Genomic DNA, 26334 nt, shown 5'->3' with positions numbered 1-26334 from the left:
ATCAACAAATATATTATTAAATACTAAAAATCAACCCATTTCTTAAAAATTATAATTTTTCTGTAAAAGGTTATATAATATTATATATGTATATAGAAATAGATATAATAAAAAATCATGAGTTGCAATTTTTCCATATGATTTTCTTGACTGATCAATCGTACTTTGTGCTTAAAATCTTATAGGTACCGACATTTTTGTCTTCAACGTTTTGTTCTTATAATATTATATTTTGTTCTATCATGATGTCGATATTAAAATGATTCCAGAATAATTTTTACGACAACTTATAATATTTTTTATACTTTACTTTGTAGTAGAGCTAGTGGTGGATCTAGGATTTTTTACTTTTCCCTAAATCTGCCACTGTTGAGGACTGTAAGATTGAATAAATAAAATGACATACCAAAAATCAATTCAATTTTGTTAACAACCAAATAATTGTTTTCTTTATTTGCATAATAATAATTAATAATAATATCGTACACATAGAATTGAAACGTAAAATACACAGATGAAAAAAAAAAATATATTAATAATAAAACGGTAGTAAGTGGGACATTACCATAATGTATATTATGCATATACTTACTACCAGGTTATAATGGACGCGCAGGTACAGGAGCGGGTTATTGTATACCTATACAATCATACAATATTTAACATTATTTTCACACGATAGGTATATGATTTATTTAACACGTGATGTCCATAATAATAGGGTGGCCCAACATAATATAATATATATAATTATTATTATTACCATCGGTACATCGAACGGGATTAATTGACGCGTCGTGGTTATGGCGGGAATACAGGTTATAGGTAGGTACTTATACAACATAAGGTAACAGCCGGGTGGTCACTGTGCTGATGGTGCTATGGTGATAGTGGTGACGGAGACGGTGATACGTGCAAAATAATATATAATATTATACTGGTAATTTAATTATAATATAATATGATAACAATTATATATATTTTTTTTTAATACGTTCACCAGTCGACCTGCGCAAGTCTATAATATCACAAAAGAGCTAACGAAAAAAATAACTTAATAATCAACACGCTTACCGTGGTCATGAATATATTCTGAGAAAAAAAAAATGCCACTCAATACAGAGTGAAGTATCAATGTCCGCAATCTATGGCTATAGAACATTGCATCGGTATAGCGTCGAAACTATATCCCGGGACTAAGGAGGGGTGGGTGACCACGGCGTTCCTCAAACTAAGGGTGGGTTTGGATGGGTGGTGTATTATGAACGATAGTATATGGGGACAATATCATATTATCACTAATGAGATATTTATAAGTATTACGTATAATCATTAATTTAAATAGTACGCGTGTATACGGAAGACGTCCGCTTCGAGTGGTGCAATTATAAAAAATTCTAATTCAAAATTAGGGATATCCCTCCTGTTGAAATATACTTCGGCGTCACCACATGGAATTATATCATCATCATCATCATCGTTATCATCAATATCGCTAAGGCCACGGTGGACGTATCAATACGGCCGCCAGACGTCTGTCTGTTTGGCGGTGGTTTTGGGCGAAACGGCCGGCGAAGCGTCTGCTCCGTCGCGGTCGACTTCATCGTCAGCACCGACGCCGCCGCCGCCGTCCGCCTCACCCTCGTCGGCGGGTGACTTTTTGGGAGATTCGTTCTCGGCCGCCGACCCGTCGCCCTCGTCAACGACGCCACCGATGCCGCCGCCCACGGCTTTCTGCGCCGCGGCCGCGGCCACGGCAGCGGCCGTCGACTCGTTGTCGAATATCATCGTGTTTCGTATGTGACTCAGATATGGATTGGGGTACAGCTGAGAGTAAAGCCACTGCGTGTGTGGCTGCAGAAGCGGCGCGTTCAGGAACAAGCTGAACAGCGACGGCGCCACGAGCGGAACGGGTTGCGTGACGGGCGGCGGGGGCACAGACGCGGACGGGTGGTGCGAACGCGGTGACACGGCGGCTGCGGCCGCTGCCATGATATGCGGCGGAAGCTGAGCCACAGGCTGTGCGGGTGGAGGAGGTCGCAGCGTTGGTGGAGGTGGTGGCGATGGAGTCGTCCTGGCCACGCGCCTAACGCGGTGGTCGTCGTCGGCCGCACGCCGTTTATTCTTGTCGTGTTCGTCGCCGGCGCCACCGCTGCTGCCGTTGTTGTTGTTGTTGTCGTTGTTATTGATAGCTGCGGCTGCCGACGCCGCAACGACCGTCGGTGACAAGCGGTCCACGGTGACCGCCACCACTGCACTCTTCTCGGACCGGTTGTCCCGATGTCGCTTGTGGTGATGGTGGTGATGGTGATGGTGCCGCTTGTGCGCGCCGCTTCCAGACACCGTGGTCAATAGACCCCTGTGGCCCCTGATCCCGGTCCTGTGGCTTCTGGTCGTCGCGCTATCCACGCTCACGTTGACGCTGATCGGTCCTAACGGTTCTGTCGCCGTCCTGGTGCTGCTGTTGTTGCCATCTGCGAACAAAACCAATATATCTTCTATCATATTTCAATATTACGATAGGACTGTCGTCGGCTTTAAATTTTTTTAATCTCAGACAAGTAGAGAAAAAAATCTGAACCTATAGGTAAGTTCAAAATATGTCCATGACTTTTATCAAATAATTGGATTGAACCATAGGCCATCTATAATGGATGGTTTCGTTTCCAAATTTGATAATGCTAAGATGAGTCCAAATAAATGCTATCTAATATGACTATAGTAATAAAGTCTAATAATGACGAAGGTATATAAATAATTTCAGAAGATATATTAGAATACACAATATAAGCTTATTCTAATTAGTTATTTATTATCAGTGATATTAATTTATCACAATAGTATTGGTTTTTTGCATATTAAACTACAAATTTATTGATTTTCGTTACGTAATTTATTACTAAACATAATTTGTTAGTTAATTGTAATATTACATATTTGCATATATTATATTTACCTTACCTATCTTATACATAAAAACAAAAACAAAAACAATATTGAATCCTACCTATCAATGTGATTAGTTGTTACTTATTTAGTACCTATATATATCTGTGTTTGATCCCAAACCATATTATCCAAATCGATTTTTCACTTTATTATAATTTATAAATGTCATGCACTATAAGCAGCATGGCTACCGTTCTGTTGAGATTCACTGGTGAAAAGCCAGTCGGCCTGTTTCAATTGTTACAATTTACTAGCTCAGAGGAGTCGATTTCGTTTCCGGAAATCGCCTTAACGTGATTCCGGGGTAGCACTTAGTGTCATCTCGTAAGAAGAAAATATATATAGAAAATGTCTGATTGCGTTATACCTTGGTATTTCGAAACGAACCAGACGACCAAACGTCAAAGAAAATGATTTCATTTCATCGGTAATAAACGTGTAGTTACACGTTAGACGTAACGTCGTTGCAATTCGCACTTTCTTAACTCGAACAAGTCAGATTGTCACACGCGTTTAGACACTCTGCACAATATAATATTACATACATATAATTTAAGTACGAGTCAAAGGAAAAACTTTTTCCAACTTGTGAAGTAATAGTGTGCAAAGTAAGTTCTATTGTCGATGAATATTTTCAGATGCAGAATCGAATATAGGTATTAGGTATTGTATTTAGGTACCTATCATATAATATAATATATAGGTCATGTACTATTAAATATATTTTTTTTTATATTTGGTAAAAGAATTCAACTACATTGGTCTTTAGCCTACATTAACTTAATATTTAAACAAAAGAGGTATTATTTCATTAATAAACATTAAAAATCTTATACTTTTTACATTATTAATTATTATATTATTATAAATGTTTATATGTTTAATATCTTAAAAGCGCATCACAAAAAGTATCAAACCATCGGTGAACGCGTTTCGAACGACGTTTTTACAATTCGCATTTATCATTTTCGTACAAACGTATATTTGTGATAACGCAATAACGTTCAACAATGAATTTATCGATGGTTAACGTCGTATTTATGTAGTATATGTTAGGTATATATCTTTTTAAAACGTAGTTTATTGGCTCGAGTGTAACTTCTGTATAACTTCTGTTTCGATAGTTTTGTCTTAGCCCTTAGTCTATTGCAAAGCGCGTGTATAAAAAAAAAAACGAAATCACAACTACAGACATTTGTATATTAGGTATATTATAATATATTATAATATGTTTATTGTTATAGAATGCACGTAATTATGTGTTTGCACCGTTTAGACTCAAATTCATAAACTATAATTTTTGGTCAGAGATGACGTGTCCATCGTCTCTATTTATTTCGTAATAAAATATTACTATAATAATATGATAAGATAACAATATATTATGTGCTTACTGAATTATGTAAACGGTTTGTACCTGCACGTAATAAAATATGTTATAATATTACCTGTGCCCGTGTTAATCGTCTGCTGTTGAATCACTTCAGTGGTCGTTCCGTTATACGGAAAAATGTTGGTGAAGTTTGAGTGTTGAAATGTCGGCGGACCGCAATTGTTAGCCAAATAAGGGGGGTATGCGGTCGATGGTAAAGCTCTGGAAAACGACGTGCCCCACGAGTGGGCAAGACCTGTGAAAGAAAAATCCATATTATTCACATGCTGTCTGAACCGCGGTATATGTACTTAATATGTTGCACAACGCACTTGTTGAATATGACAACTGAATTTATTTTTAATATTATTATCAATGTAATAATAAATAATAATGATTCGTGGAACACGCAGTATAATAATATAATTCAACGTGGACAAGCTGTAAATAATATAATATTACAATTTTTGGGTACTGATGTAGGTACTATATTATATTCATCGTGTTATTATAATATTACCTATATATCTTTAACAATATTATAATATTATGTTAAATTAATCGTTCGTCCATAATCCGTTTATATTCGATATTAATTTACTATATAGATATTAGTTTACTAAAACGTTAGTTTACTATTATTATAGTATGCGAGTCGACCACATGCTATAACTTTACGTGTAAATACCTACTTCTTTCTCAGGTATCTAACGAGTGAACGTGCCATGATGAATAATAAGTAATTATAGGTGAGCACTTTTATATTAGAACATCGCCAACTAATGTTGTGATAATAATAACTATTTACGGATGACCGGAAACTTATTTTATATATAAGCTTACACATTTTTTTTTAAGATATTTCGTCATAATATTTTTCTCAGTTATAATTATGATGTTATTGATTACATTTTTGAGGGTATCAAATAGTTTGTTGCGCCACGGATGTTTTTTTAGAGTTCATACGAAATGCGGCCATGTTGTTTTGTGTACATGTACTAACTAAAAATATAAAATAAATATTATTTATTAGCTATGTAACGTCATTTTCCTTCTCATTTTCACACAGACTGTCTAGCAGTAGGCATCATTATTACAGGCAAGTGAAAAATGTTGTCTCGAAGTTTTTATATTAAATTTTTCTCATATTTTTTTATAAAAATTAATATTATGATGGCACAGGTAAAAACTTGTTAGATATTTTTTTTTATAAATTCGATTATTATTTTTATTTTTAACTTCCATTATTAAACAGTTAACAATAATATAAAATGATAGACATATCTTAAAATGATGAACTCAGAGGAGTAAAGACCTTATTATTTATTGTTATTATATTAAAACAAATAATAATATATGTATAATATACCTATGTGTATATTACAGATTATTGTAGGAATATCGTAGGATATGAGATATCGGGGCCCCTGTTAATTGCACACCCAACTCTCTCAATAATTGCTCCACTGGATAAACAGTAGACACGTTTTAAAATTAGAATTATATGACGTTTTTCGTGGTTATCTTTGGGATGCAACTATACTACTCTGCAGCCAAAATTGTACTTTGACACTCTCCACTGACTTAAAATGTATACAGTTTATTTTATTATCATGAACATTTTATTGGGTATAGTCGTATAGGTAATACGTCATGTTAAATTGTAAATCGATTAACGTAATGTACAGTAAAAATAAAAATACATAATAGGTACTGTGAATCTTAAACCCCAGCGCCTCTTTTCAATGATGGGACTATGAACTTGAGGCCGGAACAAATTGCCCCCTAATTTTTTACCACTGACGGTAACACACACGTCTATAGGTTGAAATTAAAAAAAAAAAACATACGAAGCATGGTGTTCATACTCGTATGTGAAATCATAACATATTATATTGTATAGGCAATAGCTAATACTGGCGCACGCTCGATTATTATAAAATATAATATTGTTACAATTATTGTTATAATAATAATAATAATAATGATAATTATAAAACCTATTGTGTGTTTCTCCGGTGGCGCTCACGCGAATTTCCGCCGCGTGACCTTTGAGGTGTTTCCAAAGGGTTAATTTAATTTCGCCGCCGCCGACTACGACGACGACGACGTTATCAGTTACGAAAAGGGTTGGCAGGCACTTATTATTAAAAGGTCGCGCAGAGGGTAGATCCGCGCCAAGACACGGCCGGAGGAACAGCGCGTGCTGCAAGAAGGTGATATTTACGCGAGCGGCGACGGTGGGCGGTGGCAGTTTAACTTTTACAAGCGTCAACACATAAAAGGGCCCCCATCCGGACTACTGCTGCGCACCGTGTATATATATATACATATACACTGTGCCGATAGGGTTAAGGAGAGAGAGGAGTTGAAGGGGAGGGAGAGGGTTGCAAAACCCTTTATTATGTTGACAGCGGTGCACCTTTTGTGTTAAGCCGTCAGCGCGCAGTATTATTTATATATATACAGTCGCCCCCGCCATCAGCCGTTCAGCGTTACTATAATATAATATGTTATATAATATATATATATATATGTGTGTGTATCGCCGCGCGCCCGTTCGCACTAATTACATCCACTCAAACAGCTTTTAATTTTAAAACGCCATAACAAGCCTCTGCCGCCGCCGACCACACGTCATCATCACCGTCACCCGTAATCTTCCTCTCCTCCCGCACCGTTATAGTATAATATATGCTAACTGTTAAGCTGTAAAGGTATACGTACTTAATATATTATATCGTTTTATAGATATTATAATATAAACAAATTAATAAATTTCATATTATCGCATTTTACCGGCCGTATAATATATTGTCTAAAATTTAGATTCAAAAATATTTTGTGAAATTTACCCATATTATACCCCGGACATTCATTCCTATTACAGTTTTCGGAGGAATCAAAAATAATTTGTATTTGGTCTCTGGACGACTCTATAGCAGTGTGCCTATATAATGTAGACTTTACGTGACTACGTCTCTATACGCATTTGTAGAGTGTCGTATACTAAATATTAATAATATTATCATCGCATAATCATAATCATAATATATAATAATAATATTATAGTCGACGAGATTTGCAGTTGGTTCGTGAGACGAACTCGGCTCGTATTTTAAATATTATATAGTGCAGCGCGTAGTTGATTCACGCGGTACAATATACGTCCTACTCGGCGCGGAACCGGCGAAGGAGTGCGAAGGAGAGCGGACGATTGCGCTGAAGCGGAGCGAGAGAGATGTCGAGAAAGAGAGATAAATGTATGGAGCGAGAGTGTGCAGTATATGTGTCGCGTGCGTGCGGGAAAGAGCGAGTGACGGGAACGAGCGAGAGAGGCCGCGCTTTCGTATAATATATAGACGGCGAAAGAGAGGCGAAAAGAAAACCGGCGAGAAAGCTGCCGCCGCCGCTTCCGGCCAGGGTGGCGCGGCGAGACGCGGGCCGGGGAATCGACTGCGGTGTTGGCGGTGGCGGTGACGTCACCCACGGTGGGTTGGTTCCACTGGCTTGCGGCACACCCCATTGGCTCTCCGCAAAGCACACCGCACCGTCTGACCGACGACGACACCGACACCGACACCGCCAAACCGAGCAGGGCGCTGCGGACTGCGGGCGCGCGTTAACCTACATTCCGTCTCTAAACGTCCCTCAGCCGCCGCCACGGCGGTGGCGGCGTACCACCCGACTCCGAAGCGGCCGCCGCGTTCTCGTCCCGCCCGCCCGCGTCGCCCAGTCACAAGTCTACGGCCGATCTCGACGCATCCTCCACCGCGCCGACACTGCAGCAGCAGTGTACCTACCTCCACGCGCCGTCCCTGTGTATACATATTGTAATATTATTATACAACACAACGCGTCTCGACGACGACTTTTCCGCGAATAATAAGCCACGCCGATATTTAAAAAATGTTGCTTTAATACCCGTTAATACGCGCGCGGCAGCAGCCGACCGTTTTAAAGGCGATTTACCCGTCTCACGAAAACTTTTCTTCCGTCTGTCATAATTATTCCGTTTCACATAACATAATATTATCATGTATATATCGGTAGACTATCATAAAAGCGCTTTTCTCGCGTTATTATCGCGATATGTATCTATTTGACGTCCACACTCGTATTATATTTTGTTATTATTACAGACTATATTATACGATTATAATATAGGCTACTTAATGATATTATAGACTGTACGGGGCTTGAATTTAGTTTCGACGTAATATAATTTATTATACGTATGTAAAGAAATTGTACCTACTCCTTGTTTATTATTTATTGTATATATTATTATTTGTTATCTATTATCTATCATATATAAGATTATGCTGTTATCAACCCCATTGTGTCTAATGATTACAGCAGGTTGATATCATTCAAGATGAGTTAACACAAATTGTATTACATAAAAACTAAAAAGTAGTTCACTAAGATTATTTCTAAGACCTTTAAGTATGACCTTAAATTATTGTTTATTTACTTACAGATAAACACAAATTGTCACTACTTAAAAAATAACCCTTTACAAGGAACCCTTATACGAATATTTTATTATCCGGAAGAACCATATTTTATATTATCTTAGGATGAAAAATAGTTTGAAAAACGTTTTTCAGCACCGTATAATAAAAAAAAATTAAAATTCTTAACAACGTTGTTAATAATATTTTTTTTTCGCCGATAACTTTGTGATAATCAATTTGAATTATTTTATATTAAAACACAATTCTAAAATACCATAAATACATACTGTACCAGACAGCAATTTTTTGATTAATAATATTATTATAACATTGTAATAACGAATAATATTAGTATAACGTTATTATAATACTATTATAATATTATCATTACAAAATTCTGTACACCCAATAATTTTGTTTTTCAATAAATAAATCACTCTTTTTTTCTTGATATACTTATAGTTCTCTACTAAAATATTTCTTGGAATTTTTCTCGCTTTTAAAAATAACGGTAAAAATATTCAATAATAAAAAAATATATAAAAAATAGGTATAAGATATTTTTCATAGTTACATCTATATTATATGTATTAATACAATATAATATTTATAAATACATGTGTTTAAATATATTGTTATAGGTATGTGGTAGGTAATGAAGTGGGTAGGTATAGGTAGTTATATCATTCATATATACATATCATAAATATATATAGAGTTTTAACTTTTAACAGTAATTAATATACATTTCATTTTTTTAGTTATGATTTTTTTTGCTTATGTAACTTTGTGGTAAAAGTTAAAATATTATGAAGTGAATATTATTACGTAACTACGAATGAGTGTCCAATATTTGTGAATTATAAGAGAACTTTAGTCCCTTAAAAAAACCGTTTATGTGTTAATTAAAACTTGTTAACTTTTTTCTTTCCTTCTATTATATTCCTTTTACTAAAATCGAACTTGTTTTAAAGTTCTATATCAGATAATATATTATGAATATAGATTGTATATGAGTTAAACAAACTGATCAATATCTATATGTTATTACATAAGATTTTATATTATTAGGATCCTTATTACTTTAAATCATATTTGTTTTAATTGTTCACCTGCAGTACAACTATTATATTACTGATATAGACTTATAAAATTATTTATCATGATATTAACATTTTATTTCAAACTGAGTAAATATGTATCTACAGTATTTAAGACTGTCTCTATTATTAACTAACAATAATAATTAATAACATAAAAACGTATGTATTTAAAATATTTGTACATATGAATATAATATAATATAATCACCTATATTTGTAATTTGTTTGGCTATATAGTATAGGTATATACCTATCAAACAAATTATGAATTTCATTCAATTATTAGCTATAATGGTGATGTATACCTCGTTAAGTGTGAGTTCAGATTTCGGAGACAATGTCGTTAAAATTATAAAAGTCATGCCTGTGTGACTAATACGTCGATGATCGGTTAAAACTCAAAAGTTTGAGGAGGTAATAGAGATTATTACTTGGTGCTAAGGGTTGTGGTTTCCTGATACAGCTTGGTTCTAAGGATTTGTGTTAAATCCAAGCGCTTTAGAAGTCGCGTTTCGAAGACGAGAATGTTTGAAAGTCGATTTTTAGTGTCTAGAAATCTCACATGGTCTAAGAAATTCGGTTATTGAATGGGCTTGGTAACCCCCCCCCCCCCCCCCCCCCCCCGCGTATGCCTGCCGCCTTTTGTATGGAAAAGTGTAAAGTCAAAAACCGTGTTTGAATATCTATAGCAAGTCAGTCCATTAAGTAAAAATAATTTTTTTTTTTTAAGAGTTAATTTTTTATAATTTCTATGCATACAACACAATATTATAATATTATATTCGCTTATGAAAAAATAATAATATATAATAATTGTACTAAAATTGTTAAAATGTTATCGGTGATACGGACACGACAATATATTGAGACAACATTGAGCTTTTATTTATCCGGCAGTAAAACATAAAGGTCTTAATTTATTATATTAGATTGTTTATAAGTTATAACGCTGCAAATTTTAATAGGTAATATTTATAAATATACCTACATAGTATGCGTATTTATGACTGTGGAAAAAATATTTAAGACATAAAAGGGGGAGTATTTGAATAAGTTTGCTTGTATTTAAATAATAAGTTTTATAAAACAAAAAACGAAGCCCTCCCCCTATAATTCAACTAAATCTCCACGAATGTAGACACACGTTTTAAAATATAACGTATATGTAGTGTTCGCGTGTTATGATAATAATATTATAATCGTTTCGAGTTTTGACAAATAAAATATTACATCGGTGATACGAATTTAAAACAAATAATTCGTTTGCATACCTAACTACCTATTATAAAACAATAATTGTATTATTATTATATACTTTATGTAAGTACTAAATTGAATGTACGATTATCTATAATATAGATTTTGATGTGTTTATTACAACATTTTAGGTATACGCTACTCGACGAGCGAAGTATAATATAACTAGCTGATCCCGTGTACTTCGTTACCCGTTAAATGCACAAACTTTATATGACTCAAACTTTGTTCAATGCGTTATTTAATATTCGGTGTATGATGTTCTAGAATCTAGATTTATCTTTATCTTTCTGTTGCCCGGAATAAAAATTCTGATTCACAGCAGTTTATTATCGGTTAGGCAATCAGCTACCTGTGGCTTAAAACTTTAAAAAAATGCAATTCTTTTTTTAAATTTAACCCTTTTAAAAATAAGCTTTTTAAAATTTAATTCCTTTGTCAAAAATATTTTGACAAGATTAACCCTTTTATTTAACGCCTTGTCTAAAATTTTAGCCCTTTTCAAAAAGTAAGAAAACCAAATTTATCCCTTTTTAAATTAGCTTATCTTCTTCACAAAGGTCTAATCTTCGCACAAAAATTCATTTATATATATATATATATATATATATATAATTGAATCCTAGTTCATTACGACTTTGTCGTGAAGTATTTGATCGTCTTGGCGTGGCATGGTATTGTTAATGAGAATATCGGCCCAATAAAACAAAGTCATACCTAGAAAATGCGTGATTGTGTAATTATAATACATTTATTTTATTTTGTTTTTTGTTTATTTAAACGATTGTTATTGATTACAGAAAAATGTTATTATTATTGTTATTATCTATATATATAAAAACCTAGCTGCTCCTGCGCACTTCGTGGCCCGTAAAAATGACAACTCTTAAAAAAATTGTGATTGTTCAACTCCTTTTTGGTGTAACTCACTGCAGTATATCAACCACCCTGGTAGGCAATGCGTGAAAATTCGATTTGATGCATGCTTGTACCTGATCTGCCCGATTAACCAATGGAAACCAATAATAAAAAATACTATTATCTATTATCTATATTTCTTCCATAACCGATAGCGACCATTTATATAAACAAACATTTCCACCGTAAATCTCAAAATCCCTGTTTGAGCACTTCACCAGGCTTCTATTAATTTATCGCCTATAGCCTTCCTCGATAAATGGACTATCCAACAAAAAAATAATTTTTCAATTCGAACCAGTAGTTCCTGAGTTTAGCGCGTTCAAACAAACTCTACAGCTTTATATATAAGTATAGATATTATATAAAACCAGATAAAGAACTACCGCAACCACCGATAGGGAACTATATAATATAGACGTGTTATACATATACGTCACGTATATAATATTATTATGTATTAAGATTATATTTTGTTAAGTCATAATAGTTTATATTAGCCATTAGGTATATAATATGTAACAGTCGTTATGAAGCTCATACATAACATAATATACGTTGCTGCAGTGGCTGTCAGGAGATTGACACCAGGAAACGTACTGATATAATATGTAATAATATAATATATTCGTGCTAAGACAATAACTATTTATAGTCCTCACATCGTCAACGGGTTTGGACCTAGAATACGGGACAGTCGTTTTAAGCCTGATGATGTGCGCGTGCGTGCAATCTACTTATATATATATATATATATATATATATATATATATATTATACATTATTATATATGCGTGCAGTTCGGGTGCTACATAATATAATGTGCTACTGAGGCGGTAGAGCGAAGGACCTAAGATTAAAACAGTCCCTTAACGGCAACAAAGAGATTACACACGCACAAGTTGCTTGCTAGGGATGGCGAGAGTACGGGGGATGATCGACGGGCCGGTCGTGTGTAATACGAGCACTGCATCACCACGTGCTCGCCGGACAGCGACTAATGAGACCGACGTTTCGGCTCTTTAAAACCAACCCTTTCCCTTACCGGACATTCTATATATAGCTCCGTCGGTCCGTTTCCTCTCATCTCAAACGCATTCATCTGCCGCACCCCTCACAGCCCCAACCCTGCGCGGGTCCGCTGCAACACACCGCCGATCGCTATATATAGGTACCTATACGCGTACAACAGTAGTTGTGTGGCCGACTGCGACTTTTAATTAAACGAGCACAACAAACGACGGGCAAGTTCAAACGAGTTCTCGGTCCGCGGACACGGATGAGCGTATATTATTTCGTGCGGTATAGACGACGCTGCAGGTATACACGCGCATAGTCGCATACGGTAGGGGTCACCATCGTAAAATGCTGTCGGTATAGCAGTGGTTTTGGTGACTTTAATATTGTATAAAATATTCCAAGTTTGTATAATACTATGTAAAAATGAGTGGTATTATAATGTATATTTTTTGTCGTGCGGAAAACACCAATTCTTTTCGCTCAGAACGGAACAACGAAATTAGCTAAAATCAGTATTTATGATATATGGAATGCGGAATGCGACTGGCAGTAAGTAACGGCCACAGCTACTAGCTCCCGGATGGGTGACCACCCGGGTTCATAGTAGTTAAAAACCTTGCCACACATACACGTGTTTGCTACCTACCGTAACAACCGTTAAAAAACAATCGTAAAACTAACCTACCGTACCAACCTTACCCCTACCACAGTTCATAACCCCTACAACAGCTAATAGCCATAGTCGCCGGGCTCAAGTTCAATAAAAAAAAAAAAAATATAGGTTATGTAAACAACACAAAAAGTGTAACTTTTTTCTACACAGAAAATCTATAAGTGCCTATATTACCGCTATACTAATAGCCAATAAGGTGGAAAAGCGTCGGATGAGTCTCGCAACGTATTTCTAGCAATACTCTACAGTAAGATGACACATAAATAATTATATGATCAATGATAATGTAAGAATGATAGTCATAATAAAATATATTTTATATAGCGTTTTATTATATTATGATTTATTAGCACGCACGTTTGCTATCGCAATATAATCGAGTTGAACTTGAATACGTAGGTCTTTTTCGCGTAGGTATATATATATATATATATATCCAGTCATAGGAGAAAATAGGACGAAGCTAAGCCCCCCACCCCCAAAAATAAAATATGTCTATTTCCCCTCTAAACATTTCCTAATTTGTATTTTAAGCTTATTCAATATTACTATAGTGATACGACTTCAGCCCTCCCAAATCTCAAACGCAATTCGCACCTATCTAAGTTAAGTAAAGTAAAACAAAATCCAGTTTAGTACGTCGCTTATCACATACGTGCAGTTCGAAAACGTATATACTACGTATATTATACTTTAATTTATTATTCAAACGGCAATACACTATTTTCGTAATTCGTTTTTCTCCGCACACGGATTTTCTTAGCCCACCCGCGGCGCTAACAGAATCGTCGTTATTATTATACTCGACGTCGTCCGCTCGTAAGTGTGCGGATTCCAAAACGGTTTTACACGCGTGAAACAAAACCCCCGAGTGAAGCAGTGTGAAGTATCGACTTACACACATTACACACGATGTAGGTACACACCTCCACATAATATGTATATATATATATATATCGTCTTCAATATGAGGTGGAAATTAGATTTGTAGCTCGACTAAACGGCCGAGGGTCGTGCCGACGTCTTCCCCTTCACCACGCAGTATATACGTGTATACATATTATTATAGACATGCGTATATATATATAATATATATATAGCTACACCGACCGACGACGGTTAAAACTCACCCGGCGCGCGCGTGACAATATTTACACTATAAATATATATATATATATATATATATATACACACACATATATTATGTATGAAAGATATGAGGGGTTACGTTAACTGCAGCGAGACGCAAGTACATAAGGGGCGAGCGAGTGAACAATATTCTTCTTTTTTTCCCTCCCCGTCATCATCTTTACAATATGTTAAAAAATAAATAATAAAAAGTAAAAAGCTCGAGAAACTTGTGTACACGACTGCCACTGCAGCAGCCTAGTGTGTGTCTGTATAATATACAAACATTATTCGTGTTCCTTTATTATATACATTATAATATGTATATATATAATACGCTATGTATATAAGTACCTATAGGTACATACGGTATGTCTTCAGTGTTTGTCGTCGTACGCGCTGCAGCACACACTCGGCCGCCCACCTGACTATATTATAGGCTACACAATATGCACTTATATAATATAATATTATATAGTTTTAATATAATTCCTCCATATAATAAATAGTGCCGCTTACAATCTGAAGTCTACAACGCGCTTAACTAATACGACAAATAAGAACCTGATGAAAATTAGTAATAAATTATACTGCCTTTTTAATATTTTTCATATGAATGGGCTGCTCTACGTAATATTTTATATTATTATATTACATTAGTTATATTATTGTGTCACTATAAAGTACGTATAATTATTATATTAGTCTGCAAACTGAAAAAAGAAAAACATGGGTAGCAACATTTTAATAATTTTGGATAATAAAGTAGGTCTTACCGAATAAGTGATATTTTTCGAAATAAATCAAATTGACGGGGACTGCAGCACATATGTGGTGACACACCCTGTACATAATGTATGTATGTATATATATATATACAGGCAATACATAAATACGCGTCGTCTGTCATCGCGTACGCGCGAAAGTCGAAATCGTACTCGGACGGTTTTTTATTTTCTTTCCACCGTATTTGTTAGGTTAGGTACCTACCTATATATACACGTACGGAGTACCCGTGTATGGACATAAATGTATATATATATGCGTTTGCAAAGTTCGAAACTGCATTATTATTATTGTTATTGTAACGGTGCGGCACACGTGTGCGCAGTTAAGAATAATAATAATAAAACCCACGAGACGTAGAACGCACAGTCGGATTGTTTTCTATTTGTTCGGTAATTTTTTTTTTTCCTTTTCAATTTTTTTTTTGCTTATCGTTCTCCCCACGCATGTGAAAATTCGACTGCGATCACTGTATACTCGACCTGATCCTGCCGGTTTATTATATTAAATATTATATATCGTGATTTTTCGATCGACCCTTGGACTGCAAAAATATTCCATCACTGCGCCAGACGTTATTTTTGTACCCTCGACGTCCGACAAGGCGAGACTATTAATAAACACTTAAATTGATGCGTGTGGACTTTCGAAACCGTACCGCAGAGAAACGCAATGGCGATAGAGAAGATATTGAATAATAAATTGTGCGAAAAAATCTCCAAAATTAAGGTTCGGTGCATATTGTTATAACGAAATATTTTGGGGTGAGGGCGCCGACGGCGATGCCACCTGTCGTTATTAGTTATTACGTATTATCACCGTGCACACAATAATAATAATATAGCATTCATAATATTATATTTATTGTGTAATATTATAATATGTTACTCCCAGCGGTATCTGGTGGAGCCCTGCTATCGCCGCCACGTGTGGTTACCGTCGTCTATTTTCCCGTTAGATTTCGCCTACTCTTCTCTATATTATTATATGAAATTCGTTCCCGCAGTGCCCGCGAATATATCTTTTTAAAAACCGACTTGTATGGTAGACTTGTGATTTAATGACAGCATTTTTGTTTGTTCGCCATACTCGTTTGTAGCTGAAAAATCTAACATCCGACCCTTCTGGAAATACAATTCACCAGCACTTCGCACCCCACCGACCTTACATATCATACACGCACATCACTACTATAAATACAATTAACGATGTCTGCGAACACCGTCTCCCACAGCAGTGTCTACGAACTTTTTGTAAAAGTGTAACAGTTGGCGACAATCCAATCGTTGAACAATATTATATTATTATTATTTTTGATGAAGTATTATATAATATAGTTATGAGCTATGATGCTTTACCGAAGTTGGTGCACTTATTGCGCTCATTATTATACGAACGTAAAACAATTATTTCACTTTCTCACAATCAAAAATCTAATACTGAAAAATAGTATAATAATGCAAAACATTTGTTTCGTTATATCGCGTTGTAAAAATCTATGAATCGTATGTAAAATATTATATTGTATAATATTGTAACGTAATTTTTGTTGTTGTCTAAAGTTGATAATGTAGTATTAATGTTTAAAAAAATTTATCATTAGTGGCGCCGATAAATTATGAGAAGTGAAAACTATTTGTTCTTTTCATTTCAATACAGGCATTTTAATAATTTATGTGTATTATATATTATTTATTTTTCGATAACGATTTTTATTCTAATACCAATTCGATTTAATATTAAACTCGATTAATAAAACAATTTTAAATATTATATTTTGTCTTAATACATTTTTTTTTAAAAATAAGTCTTATGCTATTTTAATTATTAGTCTATATTACGTTATTATAAAAGATTACTAGAAACGAAAACACTCTTACACACTGTAAACTCTAAGGGTGGTTTATATAAACACTACGGAAATAAAGTACATAAAATCATATGTAACTATTGTATATTTAATGTCGCATTCATTAATAATTTGAATGAATATCTCGTGCTTACAAATGTATATTATAAACAATTATTGTTCAAATAACTATTTTAATATGCCAACAAATTAAAGTGTATGAAATAACTAAATCAACTTTTCGTACTAAAACATAACGTTAGTTTTTTTGAATTGAGTTTTTACTTGTTTTTTTTTGTTGAAACTTGCAATAAACTATTAGCATAAAGTACTCAGTACTTATATAAAAACAAATTAATTGTAAAAAAAATTTGATTAACACCATAAAAAACTAAAAAAATGTATGAATCCATTTTTAATAATTAATTTATACCTACTTACTAAATTATAATTTGTATACTATAAATAAACTTTAAACAATTTGACTTATAAATGATGCTCATTTTTGAATAAAGGGTAAATGGAAATTATTATTTATTAATTACAATACCGCCACTTTGGTTCAAGAATACTTAATGAATCACTCAGTTATTAAATTGTACTACATAGTTCAATAAATAAGAATATTAAAAGTATTTTTGAGAAATTATATGAGTAGTGTACATCCATTACATCTATTAATTATTATGCAGTTTTGAACAATTTTTAAAGAAATAGTTACCTATATTAGGAGGTGTATTTATATGTTATGCTATATTTTCTTTATATAACTTTAATCTCTACAACGAAACTTCCTCATAATTTACTATTATATTCTTAACTATATTACGTATAAGTTATAAGTTATAAATTAATATGTATGTTTTATAATTAAACATAAACCATAATATATTACAACAATATGTATTGTATACCTACACCTATAACGTACAAGCATAAATATACTATTAATATACACTAAAACACTAATTTTCTATATGTTTAAATTTTAATATTATTATAAATATATTATAATATGTGTATAAGACTTGGATCTTTACTCTTTGATTTAATTATGATTCAAGTAATGAGTTTACTACCAAATTAATGATTATCAATACGAATAACAAAGTATTAATGATGGATTCATATTAATTATAATCGTATATTCGTACCCGACGCAGAACAAATTACTATAAGATAAAATTGAATTATAGTTTATTACTATGCGCAATATATCTGTTTAAATAACTACAAACATAAAAAAAAAATCTTTCGAGATTTTGAGTACATTTTTAGAACATTTCATAGTAATTTTAGAATAAAAAAACATGTTTACCTGACAATTTTAACGGCAATTCTGCTATTCTATTTGGATCCAGTGGCGTACCGAACGGGAAAGGTCTAGGTCCAAAGTGGAAAGGATGGAACCCTTGGTTTCCTGCAAACGAGTTAAATAATAGGCCTAATACCCAATTTAATTTGATAATTTATCAAGCGTAAGTGTGCATTAATTTACTCACTGGTTTTCGACCTCGGCTCTCTGGGACCGTCTACTGTGACTTTGATGGCTTTGGAATAAGTGGCTACTTGCGGTGGACACGAATTCAACATTATAGTCAGCGTAAAACTTTTTCCTGAAAAAAAAAACAAAACTTTCATTGTAAACAAATAGACAAAAAAACAGTACCTAGGACTCTGTATTGCCGTATTGGTATAATATTTCATACTTATAACTTCATATTATAATAATTTCTAAGTAAACATAGGATTGTATCATGAGTATTGCTAATGTATTTTAACGTTACAGTGTATAATTTAATTTGTGCAAAAATTGTTTACAAAGTCCGATTTCCTGGAATCCCTTCCGAATAAAATACATATCTTACTACAGTGTTACGTAATACTTTGCATCAAGAATAAGTTATTTTATAATGCAATTAAATTTCATGGTTATATTATAATATAATTTTCTATGTGAGCCAGTTTCTATGATTAATTAATATAGATAGGTACTGCATGAAATATTTCATTCCATTTTAATATTTTAATGACATTTTCCAAGTATTTCTGAGTTACTTATACACATTAAAATATATAACTAAAAATAACATAATATTAAAATAACTGTTTGATAGATATAAGTCGAGAAGACTTGCTGCGATAAACTACTAAAAGCTTGTTTTTGGGTTAATAAATTGATATTTTTACCGATTCTTTCAACATGATCATGTTGTGAGAAAAATAATGTATTGATAGAAATAAATGGTAAAAATATTAATAGCAAATATGTCAAGGAAAATCGGTTTCCTTGTATTTTTTTTTCATCATAATATGGCACTATAGCAGTGGGCTCTAAATGATCAAGCACATCATGCTCGAGTTCATAAATAGCACATTTGATTTATATTTTGAGGCACATGTTATCTACAATTTAAACAAAAAGTTTTGCACACTCAAATTCATATCGTATTACGCATACATTGTACACGTAAATTTTGAGAAAAAACTCAAGCAACATTAATTTAATTATCGTGTTATGATAAATATAAACAATTTAGATTTTGATGTAGGTATCTATATAAAAGTATAAAACAAACCCAAATTTGTATTTACAGTTTGTGAAAGTCCTTACTCAAGCACTTAAAATCACACGAACGTTTCACAAATCTTAAAAGAGTTAAACACCGAGATCCTTTCAGAATCGTTTATCGGACAGGTAATTCAAAATGCATTCAGTATACATATACGGCGAGGTAACCGAGACATCAGTAACGAAGTTATTTATTATATTATAAGTGGAGCTTGGGGGGAGGTCAGCTGTGAATTTAAAATCAACTGCATGTTGTAATAACAATATAGATTTAGTTATTATATCGGAAAATATATAATAAATAAATAGAACACGGTTAAACCTATTGGACTGAACGATATAACACTGAAAGTTATTTTACTTACCTTATTATTAACACGTGGAAATATCAAGATCTTAAATAAATTAGTGTTGTCACTGTTACCAGCTACTAGTGTTATATCTATTTATTTATGACAATGTGTTAATGCGAATGCTGAATAGTTTCATATTTTCAATTTACGCTTTAATGGAATCGTAAAAAGAATACACATCGACGACTGTATGCACTATGGACATTTGATAAAATAATTTGTTGTTCCTTATTATAAATATTTTTGTTTTTGTTTAATGTGCTATTTTTTATATACTTGAATATAATAACTTATAAGTTATAAGTTATAAGTTATAACCAACCCACACATGTTAAATTTTTTTTTTTTTCGTATGGTTCAAATTAATATTTTTAGTACACAAATTATCATCATTTATGCAAAATATTATGTAGTTATATTTTCATTTCAATTAGAAAAAGTTTTATTTTAAAATACATTTAAGTTAAACCAAATATTGGCAGTTATTTTGAGTATCCCTCTAATTATATCATTATAAATTTGTCAACCCATTATGGTAGTTTGCTATCTGCAGGGTTGTATTTAGAAATTTACCGCCCAAGGGCAAACAAAATTATCTTTCTTGTTAAAAAAATGTTTTCCTGGGTTGCAAATTCATCAATAATTATACTATTTTAATAATTTATGACGGTTGTTGTGTATCTTTTGATGTTTAATATGACTAAGGCATTTAGTTGTTGTAATAGTAATATACTATAAAGTAATAAATTACAAAATATAAAAATAAAATATTAATTTTAGGAAACGAGTGAATGGAGTTATGAGAGAATTGAAACAATGTAAATCTCAGCCATCCGGGAAACATCACCCCATTGTCCATCCTAAATAATATGGTCTTGCTTGCTATTAGTGCTATGTAAACTAAGTCGAGATCCTGGTGTAAATAAGAAAATCGCTACAGAAATTAAAACTAAAATAAAAGGAAAAATTAAATATGTTTGTTTTGCAGTAAAACATCAGCTCGTACAATGTACGACAGCAACAATAAAATATATTTACGAGTTATAAAATATGAATATTTAGTACCAGAACGAATTTTATAACGTTTACTACTACATTCGAGTAGGTAATTTTCTAACGAAATTGTACATACTATTTGTATGATCAGAAATCATGAAGTATTGGAAAATAGTAGGATTTACCAACAATTACCCAAGCGATATCATAATTATATACATAATGGCAATAATAAGCATATTACATAAATATAAGTGCAGTGGCAGTACGGTAATGATGCTGATCCCCGACTGAAAAAATAATGCAATACCGTACTGCAACCTACGACTTGAAACTTTAAATTGTTTTGCATATTTTCACAGGCATATAATTTATTAATATACGTGGTAATTTGTTATTATGTACAAATGGGGTAACACAGAATTTTGCAGTTTGATAAAATTTAAAAGTATTTTTTGTATATTTGGAAAGTGTCAATAGTATAGGATAATGTCAAAAAAAAATTGATAACAATATAATAAATTATGTGTTTCAGGTAGGTATCAACTATCGAGTATTGGAAACTACCATTCACATACATATACTGAACATCTTGATCAATTTTTTCTCACTTAAAACTTTTCAGTGACAACTGCCAAATAAAAGTAAATATTAAAAACTATAACATTATATTTAAATATCCTATAATGTCAATACAATTTTTGATTTACTATATTATTATTATTATTGTTTGACTCTATAATATAGCGTGTCCAAAGACGATTTTGTATTCTACATTCTCTGTTTCCAAAAATACTGATCAACATCCGCAAGACCACTAAACAGTTATATGCATATCTTCAGTCACATTCCCCTATAATTGATAAAAGGAGGAACATTTGTGCTTCTTAAGGAGGTTGATGGATGGACTATTGATGCTCCTCTTCTTCTCAACTAATTACATTTTAAAGTTTCTCCCTGTTTCACACGTTCCCTAGTTCTTTTTAATGTAGGTACCCACCCATTCATATAACTTATTACGGTTGGGTCCACCCCATCCAAACAGTGATTGTTAGACTTATTAATAATAAGCCACCCCACTAATTTCGTTTTGTTTTGTTTTTTTGTTTGTATTAGCAGTATATTTATATTTTCATTAATTTATTTAAACTCTGTCGTTGTTGTTTGTTATGAATGTCATTAATTTATGAGTTGTGAAATTATTTTATTAAATACCTACCTGTTTATTAATATTATAATATTATACTATATAAAATGGAAATTGTCGACTGTTAAATAAATATTAATAGTATATACTGTTACTAATCACACGTCTTTGTAAATGTTTCGAAACCATTATGACGTGTTATGTACGTCATCACTTCGCACGATAGTAGCAATTAATATTTAACTGTTATAAACGTTCACGGTGTTAAATAATTATTACTATGGCTGTCGCGGGGGAAAAGACAAACGTATTACTACCATTTCGTATGTACCTACCAACAGATATACCTACCCATATATAAAGACAAACGGCAGCACGTCCGGGAGACAACCATTAAACATAATAAAACGTGTGCAGCTTCACGGGTTTTCGGCGGAAAACGCGTGATAATTGCGTGTAAACAACCGTAAACCGACTTTAACTTTTCCCGGGAAATTAACCGACAAGGATCAATTATTGGGGGTAACGCGGCACGCCAGCAGCCACCACCGCCACCACCGCCGCCGCCACCGGTCTCATTATATTGCAGCCGTCTACGACTACTCCGCGCCGAGATGATTAAAACGGCAACAAGGGTAAAGTTTTTAACGAAAGACGGATTAATGGCGCCGGTTAGCCGGCGTGCGTTGATATTTTATATTGTTGTTATTATTATTATACACATTGTTGTACAGTCGATATTAAGATGACGATAGTTTCGTCGGACTATAATATACACTGCGAGACTACGGCGCGGGCTCCGTTAATCGTCCGCCGATAATATCGTAAAACTGTAATTCTTACGCGCGCCCGTCACCCGCATTCCTGTTTGATAATAATATTATAACGTAATAACGACATTATCGACACCGCGTAAGCCCCAGTTTTCGGGGATGCGATAAATTTCGGCGCACGCCAGATTTAAGAGAGAAAAAAAAACGTGTTTTCACAGCCCTCCGGTTCGCTTTAAAACGTGTATAATATGAGATGCCGACAGGGGAGGGGGGGGGGGGTGGTGAAAGGAAATGAGGGATAACGTCGAACGCCGAAAACTGCAGGAGGGAGCGTGGCAGCGGAAATGCACCGCCGCCGTTACGATTTACACGGCGTGGCGTAGGCCAATTTGTCATCATTGCTCGCGGGGTTAAAAAAAAAAAAAAAAATCCTCGGGGAATGAAGCATGACGAAACGCCGAGCCCCGTTGGCCTTTTTTATACGTATTTTTCTCCCTCCCCCCGATACGCACACATAATATAGAGCCGCACCCTCGCTGTCCCGCGACGTTATATTAAAACGCCGAAACGTTTAAGTCGGCATCGCGTATTTATTACCGTTTGATTCGCGACGCCCGTCGTATGTGTATATATGACATAATATATACATGTGCATATTATTGTGCTTAACGGTGTTTCGGGTCGCGTTCAATTCTCTCGACGAGATTCATTTGATCAACTCAATAATACCCGCACCATTCGGCCAAACGGACTGTAATAAAGCGGCTCGATTGAACGGGTGTCACCTACACACGCTCATGTACCCGAATTGCCTACACGAGACGCCGACTTACCGGACGTTATTATTGTAACGCGGTATACGGTTTTTTTTTCTCGCCGCGAGTTGCATCTCGTCGTACAGCGGTCGCTATCCAAAATATTACCACAGTAATAGACGCACACAAATATAACAAAACCAAAAATCGTATTCAAAAACAACAACAATTAATACGATTTACAGGGCGACGGTTTCCGGTGGAAATTATAATATTATTGTAGACATCAACTTACTATAATGAAGTCATACGCTAAAATAAACGATATAACATAAAAGTGACTTAATGCACGGTAAACCTTGATTTGTGATGAAACACAATTTTTACATTAATTATGGTAATTTTTTTTTATGTGGACGAGTAATTCAAGTTGTTGTTTATATTATCAACTAAAGTTCAAAAATTCAACGGTATTTGGTAACTGGTTTGACCTCGATTAGGATTGGAGTCTACTTTCTGGTATACCTTTAATATAACTACTACGTAAAGTAAAGTATTTACTCGTACACATTGTGGTATACCACTTGTAGTTACACTAACCAGTAATCATCACCAAGATTCAGTGTGTTGCGCGCCAATTTTGTATTTAATTTTTTTTTCCAAAAACCTCGTTACTTAGCTTCACGTTAACTCGGTGATGTGTGAGGTCGCCTTATCAAAGTCACGAACACCGAAGTGGATTTACAAACATAAATAATAATAATTTTGTCCTAGCACAATAGTTATAATAATTGTCACACTCACCTCGACCGGACCGGCCGACGAACCGCAAGTCGTTGAACTTGGCCACCTGGTTCTTCATCAGGGCGGTGCAGTTGCGCAGCTCCGCGCAAAAGTTCTCGTCGTTGCCTGCGCGAATGGTGACCGGCGTGCCGTCCGGCACTTCGCCGAGCGCCACCACCTTGAAGGCAACCGGCAGCGTCTTGTTGGACCGCCAGTGCGTGGGCAGCACAGTGCACACGACGTGCGGGCAACCGGTGCGGACCAGCTCGCCGGGATGTTCGGCCAGGAGGCTGTCCAGCGTCCGTTCGGCCAGCACGTCGGCCTTGAGGAAACCGTCACGGTTCCTCATCGGTTCCGACAGGTGCATGTTCGGCGGTGACGAGACGAGAACGAAATAATCACGTGACGAGACGGGGAAAAAAACCGCGAATACTATACGAAGACGTCGACGTCGACGGTGGTGACGACGGTGGTGCGGCCGCTGCGGTGTGCGTGTCGTCGGGGACGGGCGGACCGGCGCGACTGACTGTTAAAAAAGCGTTTTTTTTTCGCGGCTGGTTCGTCGGTCGGAGGTTGCGGCCGCCGCGGAGCTTTGGTTTACCGCCGTTGGCCACGAAGGAGGACGGGGCCGGCGGCGGAAGGTGTTCGCGCCCTGCCGTGGGCGGAGTTTGTTGCGTGCGTGCGTGTCTGTGCTCTGCGGAAGACCGCGCTGGCCCGGGTCGGTGGCGGTGGCGGTAGCGGCGACGGCGGTGGCGAGGCAATAAGAAACGGAAGAAGGAAAACGATACGCGACAGCGGTGACGGAGGATGGTGGTGGTGGCGGCGGCGGCGGTGGTGGCGGTGGTGTGTACATATAATATATTATATATATAAGAAAGAGTGCGCGGCGGAACGAGAAGAACGACGAGAAGAAGAAAAGGCGGGAGAAAAGAAAACGGGGGCGCAAAGAATGTCGGAAGAAAAAGAAAACGGCAGTCGGGGGCGGTGGCGGCGGTGTCGGCGGCAGCGGTGGTGCGGGGTGGTTACGCCGTCGTCGTCGTGGCGGCGTGTGGCGTCCCGCCGACGCATGCTTAGCGGCGGCGGCGGCTGTAGCCTGTTGATGACGGTGTGCACCCGCCGCCGCCGCCGCGGAGTGAGCTCGTAACGTTTCAATTACCTTCCGCCCCGCCGCCACTGCACCAGCGTCTCGGACTGTGTTCGACTTCTTCGTCGTCACGTGGACCGTGCAAAAGCCGATCCGACTGGCTATATGTAGGGTTTTTCTTTTTTTTGGTTTTTTTCCTTCTCCGATCTTTTTTCTTGTCCCGTCTATGAACGTCAACAACATAATTATAAGGTAGGTACACATTATTTTTATTGTTATTATTTTTTTTTTACCTTCGGCGTGCGCGTATATAATGTAATAAACTATATACACGAAGATTTATTTTATTTATTTTG

The 26334-nt window shown here is 35.1% G+C and overlaps 1 protein-coding gene across 2 annotated transcripts; it reads right to left on the bottom strand.

Moving 5' to 3' along the window:
- Positions 1-332: 332 nt before the first annotated feature.
- On the bottom strand, positions 333-25719 carry LOC132946812 (protein lozenge-like). 2 transcript variants are annotated; one of them, XM_061016890.1, is made up of 5 exons: positions 24916-25719; positions 19018-19131; positions 18834-18959; positions 4398-4577; positions 333-2474 (listed from the first exon to the last, which is right to left on the bottom strand). In XM_061016890.1, exons 1-5 carry the CDS (start codon positions 25259-25261, stop codon positions 1516-1518), a joined length of 1725 nt encoding a protein of 574 aa, XP_060872873.1. In that variant the 5' UTR covers positions 25262-25719; the 3' UTR covers positions 333-1515. The 2 variants fall into 2 exon arrangements, with proteins under 2 accessions (XP_060872873.1, XP_060872874.1); XM_061016891.1 differs by having other exon boundaries at positions 18834-18935; positions 24916-25718.
- Positions 25720-26334: the final 615 nt, after the last annotated feature.

This window comes from Metopolophium dirhodum, chromosome 6, assembly GCF_019925205.1.
Source record: "Metopolophium dirhodum isolate CAU chromosome 6, ASM1992520v1, whole genome shotgun sequence".
NCBI classification, from domain to species: domain Eukaryota; kingdom Metazoa; phylum Arthropoda; class Insecta; order Hemiptera; family Aphididae; genus Metopolophium; species Metopolophium dirhodum.
Note: the sequence above shows the minus strand (reverse complement) of the source record. Positions and strands in the feature narration are given on the sequence as shown.